A 7074-nucleotide genomic window follows, 5' to 3' on the forward strand; every position below is an offset into this window, starting at 1 on the left:
TATTAATGGATGACCTACAATAACTGATATTGAGATAAACAAGTGATTATTCTGTCTGCTTGTTTATATCCCCAACAGAATGGCGCCAGGGGAGGACGGCACGTGTGGTCCTGCAGGATGAAGACATCACCACTAAGATTGAAGGCGATTGGAAAAGACTCAACACCCTCATGCACTACCAGGTCAAGCCACTCACTCCCCAATCCCTATCACACAGTTCACTAACATGAATGTACAGTATGTTGTCCTCACTGCTGCCTCTGGCCATAGTAAACCAAACTGATGCACCTCTTTCATCTCCTGTATGAGTCAGCTGCTTCCTCTTACAGGTAAATCATGGGGGGTGTTCATAACAGCTCCAAATAGAGCACAAGTATAAACACATTACAGTCAATCTCACTCTATACCCACAAATGCTCTGACTCTCCAGCTGGGGTGTAAAACACGTTTGCATGAAGCCATTGACAAATACATTCAGCCTTGGCTGCCACACCAGGAGAGAGGTTTGAAAGAGGCGTAATGTGTTTATAAAATCTATCAAGGATGTGAACAGTTTTCCTCAATTACTTTTAGTCTCTCTGGTGCATACCTGGTTCTGTGTGACAGCTGAATCTGCAAAGCAGCAGCAGCAGTGACTTCTGCTCATGTTGGGAACCTGCTTTACTATAAAAGGCATGCACATAGCATAAGTGAGCAGACTCTATAGGTCATTTCTCAGCATGAAATGGATATCACACAAAGCATCATCAATATCACACAAAGCATCATCAATGGCATTTATAGCATAGCAACCGATATGGTTCACCTGCATTGCTTGCTGTTTGGGGTTTTAGGCTGGGTTTCTGTACAGCACTTTGAGATATCAGCTGATGTACGAAGGGCTATATAAATAAATTTGATTTGATATCTAAAAAATAGTCCTTGCTAGATCACTGCAAATGCATGTTTTATTTCACAGACTGTATTATCAAGTTCATTATATATCTCAAATAGTAAATTAAATAACTCCTATAGGTCTCATCAGGCTGGATTCATCATATCAATGTCATGTTTCTGTGGAAATCATTCTGACCCAATAATGTTGAATTGGGAGTGGGTCAAATTGACATGAACCCTTGTGTTTCTCCTATGCATCCTGCAGGTGTCAGACCGCTGTGTGGTGGCCCTGGTGCCCAAGCAGATGTCCTCTTACAACCTGCCCTCCTCAGCCAGCTTCCCACGCAGCATTAGCCGATACGGTCAGTCAGTCAGGCTTGTCCTGGAGCCACCATCACCACCAAACCACTCACTTACCTATTCATTATTCTACCTGACCTACTGATGTTCCTGATCACGTTTTGAGACCGTCCGTCTGTCTGCAGATGTACCGTTCCGCTCCAACCCCACCAGCCCTGACAGCCCTCACTCCCGCATGCCCATGCTCACCCCGGACATGGAGAGCGGGGTGAAGGTGTGGCACCTGGTCAAGAACCACGACCACGGGGACCAGAAGGAGGGCGAACGCGGCTCCAAGATGGTGTCAGAAATCTACCTGACCAGGCTACTGGCTACTAAGGTATTACCTCACCCTCTCCCAGAGCATCTTAGCAATTACAGATTCAGTAAGTATGTTCCAACGATATGGTGTGCTTTTAACATTGCTGTGGTGTTTTTGTTAGGGTACGCTGCAGAAGTTTGTCGATGACCTGTTTGAGACTTTGTTCAGCACCGTCTGCTGGGGCAGTGCTCTGCCACTCGCCATCAAGTACATGTTTGACTTCCTGGACGAGCAGGCTGACAAGCATGGCATCCATGACATGGATGTTCGCCACACATGGAAAAGCAACTGGTGAGGGAGTGCAGATTTAATATGCTACTTGAAAGCAACAGTACAAAATAATGAATTTATACTGATTGTCTTAATATATAGACGGTTTGGAAAATGGTATTTCTCGTCCTCTCTCTGCCCCAGCCTGCCTCTGCGCTTCTGGGTGAATGTGATCAAGAACCCTCAGTTTGTGTTTGACATCCACAAGAGCAGCATCACAGATGCCTGTCTGTCTGTTGTGGCGCAGACCTTCATGGACTCCTGCTCTACCTCAGAGCATCGCCTGGGCAAGGACTCCCCCTCCACCAAGCTACTCTACGCCAAGGACATCCCCCACTACAAGAGCTGGGTAGAGAGGTGAGATGTGTGTGTGTGTGTGTGTGTGTGTGTGTGTTAGTTACATCACTCAACTGTGATATTATTAATTAGATTCTTAGTTATTATTTCCCACTGAAATGACTGAGGTAGACAGACTTTATTAGCCAGACTGCCTTTATATCTTACAGTCACACGTGGGCTGACAGAACAGCTCTAACCCCCAGGCTTGATGGCTGCTGACAGTACAGTGTGTGTCTCTGTCTCCCTCTAGGTACTACGCAGACATAAACCGCTTGCCTGCCATCAGCGACCAGGACATGAATGCCTACCTGGCCGAGCAGGCCCGCCTTCACTCCAATGAGTTCAATGTGCTCAGTGCCCTTCATGAGATCTACGCCTACGTCAGCAAGTACAGCCAAGAGGTGAGGTCCTATACCTCAATATCTTTACACATTATAGTAGGGGGCCAGGGTGGCATTCAAAACATATGCATCTAGATTAAAACTATTATCAAAGTATCCCTTAGCCTGTCTATGTGTAGTAACAGGAGGGAATTTGCAGCACAAAGTACAGTAACCTTGTTTCCCTGCCTGCTTTGTTGATTTGTGTGTGTGTGTGTGTGTGTGTGTGTGTGTGTGTGTGTGTGTGTGTGTGTGTGTGTGTGTGTGTGTGTGTGTGTGTGTGTGTGTGTGTGTGTGTGTGTGTGTGTGTGTGTGTGTGTGTGTCAGATCATTGAGGCCCTGGAGCAGGATGAGCAGGCCCAGAAGCAGCGGCTGGCCTACAAGGTGGAGCAGATCATCGCAGCCATGTCTGTGGAGAGCTGAGACAGACATACAGATGTGTGTACTCAGAGACACACTGACATGACAAGGCACAGGCCACAAGCTGTCAGCAGAGCAAACACATCCAAAAGCCGCAGGGGAAGTGAACTACAGAATAATTCAGCCTGAGTGCTCAACAAGGGAAGAACATGGATAGACAAGCAAATTCACCAAGCACTGCTGTTCTCTTTCTGTTGGCTGCAATGAGACCACATGTGGAGGCAAAGACAAAATAACTTTCTGTTTTTACTACAAAAACAAAATACATTTATCTAAGTATGAACTAATGACATACATATGATAGCCTTGGCCTTGGACTGGCATTTCCACTTCAGTGGACAAGTCTAATAAGCCTTTAAGAAACCATATGAAGGCTCTATGAAAGTTAGAATTTATTCTGAGATTGGGTGGCAGTAAAATGTTATCCTGAATCTCCATGTCATCCAAAGTAGCATACTTTTTTTTGTTTGGCTACCTCTCTGCCCAACACTCAGCTTTCCAGACAACATACAACGCTATTATTACAGGTTGAGGGTTGAATTCCAGTTTTGCATACTTTGGGCTGGATCCAATCAAATCTGCCTTAGCAATGGTTACACAGTTACACTGCCTACTGCCTGTGTAAACATGCGCCTAAATCTGGACACTGGGTGCATGGCGAGGGGAGGTAATCTGGTGCCCAAAATCTTTCTGTGAATCTATTTATGCTATTGTGTAAATACTGCAGTGCATATTTGATTGAATTAAGCCATCAGAATTCCATACATTATAAATAGAACACATCTATATAGAAAGCCATTACAAATATATAACTTATTTAAAATGATCACTTCAGTTTGTTGACCTCTTAGTGCCAAAAGTTTATCATACTAGGCCTAAATGCCCTGTAGACAAAGTAGGAATTATATATAAAATTGTTGAATAAGGTGGTCTTAAATTATTAAGGCACTCTGGGGATGACAGACATGAGGGAAGTGAGGGAAGAACTAGATTACCAGTGACCCAAAGTAGCCAAATGGAGCTTTGGGAATCATTCCATAGAGCTGGAAGATTAATGACAGCTAACTACTTCCTGTGGGCCAGATCATTTTCATCCTGGTTAATGAGACTTCTCAGCCATCAGTCATTGTTTACACTGAACATGATACTTGAATTACAGTAGATCTTTGTTGTGTGTTATATTTTCCTCAGGGTTCCACGTAGCATGCTTTTAAAGGTGGACACTCAAGATTCCTGTTGCATCAAGTAGTCTGTATCATTCTTTTAAATGTCCCATGAATGTTTTTACAGAATGAGATCAACATGACAGAATAGCCGTTTAAATGATTTGATTTTAACATATTCAAATTACTTATTATTTTTGCTGCTGCATTCATTGAGTGCAATCTTAAAGATGGTCATTATAAAACTGGACACTCCAGAGGATTGCTTTAATCCAGGGTTTGTGTTTGTCTTTATCTGCATTGAAGACATTTATTACACTCCTGATGATTTCTCCGTTATTCTACAGTCATTGTAAAAGAGTATAAAAACTAAGAGGTTAAAGAAAAGAAGAAAAAACCTGTCATGTCCTGTTTGTGTAAAAAAAAAAAAAAATATTACAAATATTCCCTCCCACTATTATAGCTACACTGTTTCATGTGTGACGTTTTGATGATGATCATTTAGAAATGTGATGTGCAATAAACTGTAAGACATTTTAACATTGAACCTTTTTAAAAACGATATATTATTGTATAAATACTGTACATACAAAACACTCCTATTTTGCAAGCAAACGATTCACTTTGTACTGTTGCTATACATTAAAAGTCAACTTGAGGAAATACATTTGTCTGGATTCTTTTACAGCAATAATGTGTTTTTGAATTAGCATGAATGAGTCATAACTAGAATGTGAGAGCCTTGAGGATATGTTACACTAGTAGCTTACAGATACGCATATTATTTTGGACAATATTTTAGACCAACAGAATAGATGGCATTGACGCCAACTTGGCCCGTCTCCCAATCCTCACGATGAAGCTAACATGCAGTGGATTATCTACTCAAGCGTTTTATGTTTCATAATTCATGGCCACTCCACTCTGTGTTCCCATTCTCACACTGGAGCCAATGTCTGATGCTGTTATTGGGGAGGTGATTTGTCTGTCGTGCCGGCGTAAGCAGCCCTTGACAACCCAACCATGTAGCCTACTCTACTTACCATGCTTAGGCCGCATCAGCATGCAAATTGAATAGTGTTGTAAATTGGTATCGGACAGGGCCCTGTCTCTGGACAGGGCTCCCACAGTCTGATGTCAGAGGTCAACCATGATCTCCGGGATATTGTCCTATTCTTGTTCATTAATCTGGGTAATTGCTAACATTGATTTGGCTCCATCTCCATTATTACTGATGCCTTTAGACCTCGGAAATAAGTCTTCAACAAAGTGAGTTTGGAAAAGTAAATTCCAACTTCAGGTCTGTCTTTTTTCTAAGAAAATGATCCTGGGTATGTTATTGAGCTAAGATAAATCATTTGAGCAAATGAAGAGGGATTGAATTCTCAGAGTCTCTGAAAATACATTTTGGGAAAATAGCTTGAATAAAATTGGAGCCACAAACTTTTAAATTGGAGATAGTCCTTGACCACTTGTCCTACAGCCAGCATACAATTCTACAGTATGTAGGTACAATAGAGGGGGCCTCAAGGGTACTTATCATAAGAGTAATTCATTATTCATACTAACCCTACAGGGCTCTATGTAAAGGAGTGGGGGAGAGGTATCTTACCTTTAAGACTCTATAATGTACCTGTTCTTCAGAACTGACAGCCTCACTCCTTTGCCTGTCAGAGAGCCTTCACCCAGCAACTTGCAGCCAGCTCACCTCCCTGAGAAACACTGGGGAGCATCATTAGAGCTCACACCTTCTTCACCCACAGACAGACAGACGAGCAGCCGACAGGGAGTCCTCTTATTTGGCATATGTATGGCTGGCCAGAAACAGACTGGCTAGATTCACAATACAGTAGAGCTACAAGAAACACTGTGGCACTTTAATCACAACCCAACAACCCTACAATCTGAGAGTGCTTTCCCCCTGCTTGATAGGAACATAAGTAAAGCCTATTTGATTCAATCCACAGCCACAATCTGCCTGCTTTAATAGTCCTTCAGCTCGGTCTTCTCCCTCCATAGCCCTGGCTACAGTATGTTTGAGCCAGGGAAAGCAAGACCTTGCTCTCGCTGCAGATCTTGGAGAATAATTCCATTCTTCGCTGTAACTGCAGTGAATACTAAATGGAGTCCCTTTGGATCCTGAGCAACAGAACAGTCAATAGAAAGCGTAGCCAATTATCTATGCACAAATTTTAAATATATATTTCTCACTCAATATCTCACCTCACTTTTTCTTACTCACATTATAAATTATGCAGGTGCACATTTACAAACACACAGATTCTACTATAATGTAGTTGAAATAAATTGTTTATGAAATAAAGGGCTTAGAATAGCCATCACAGTCAGTGTTGTTGGATAGATGGATAGTCTTTTCTCTACAGTAGACTGTTAGACCTACAGTTTACTGTTCATTGCTTGTTATTCTCCGGTCTGGTCCCCAGGCGACCTCTTCAATATTCATAAACCAGTCATAGCTCAGGTGAGAACAAGGTGGTTAGTCAACCTAACCTTTTCTCACACACTAATCAATTTTACATAAAAGTCATATTTGCAAAAAATGAATGTACCCTAGTCAATAAATCATTTTCATGCCACTAGAACGTAGCATTGAGATTGCTACGAACTTTTAGTTCTTAGGCTGGGAGGTGTACACTGCATTACAAGCATCTTTCATCAATGTCTAAAAAGTGTGTTTCAATTAAATGTCCATGTATCAGAGAGCACTTCACAAAAATGTATTGATCCATCGTCAGTCAGAAAAAAACAAGGCTGGCAGAAACAACTCTCTTGAGTGGGGAAAATACTGTAGAGACCTGGATAGAGAGGTAGACTAATGATTGGACTTACTGCAAAACCACATGTCAGTGTATTTGTATTCCATTTTTTCATTCTAGCTTCATCAGATAATGTTATTATTGGAAACGGTATAAGATAAATAATAATTCTCTATATCACCCTATGC

At 42.0% G+C, this 7074-nt stretch overlaps 1 protein-coding gene across 1 annotated transcript in view; it reads left to right on the forward strand.

Moving 5' to 3' along the window:
- LOC106565878 (plexin-A2) overlaps positions 1 to 4772 on the forward strand; it is a 68406-nt gene extending 63634 nt beyond the window's left edge. The window contains exons 26-32 of the mRNA XM_014133513.3: positions 79 to 182; positions 1142 to 1238; positions 1362 to 1555; positions 1659 to 1828; positions 1952 to 2164; positions 2397 to 2547; positions 2854 to 4772. Of these exons, the coding sequence (XP_013988988.1) occupies positions 79 to 182; positions 1142 to 1238; positions 1362 to 1555; positions 1659 to 1828; positions 1952 to 2164; positions 2397 to 2547; positions 2854 to 2949 (1025 nt within the window). The 3' untranslated portion in view covers positions 2950 to 4772. The remainder of the gene's footprint in view (positions 1 to 78; positions 183 to 1141; positions 1239 to 1361; positions 1556 to 1658; positions 1829 to 1951; positions 2165 to 2396; positions 2548 to 2853) is intronic.
- The last annotated feature ends 2302 nt before the right edge of the window (positions 4773 to 7074 follow it).

The sequence above is a fragment of the Salmo salar genome, chromosome 12, assembly GCF_965601325.2.
Source record: "Salmo salar chromosome 12, fSalSal1, whole genome shotgun sequence".
Classification (NCBI taxonomy): domain Eukaryota; kingdom Metazoa; phylum Chordata; class Actinopteri; order Salmoniformes; family Salmonidae; genus Salmo; species Salmo salar.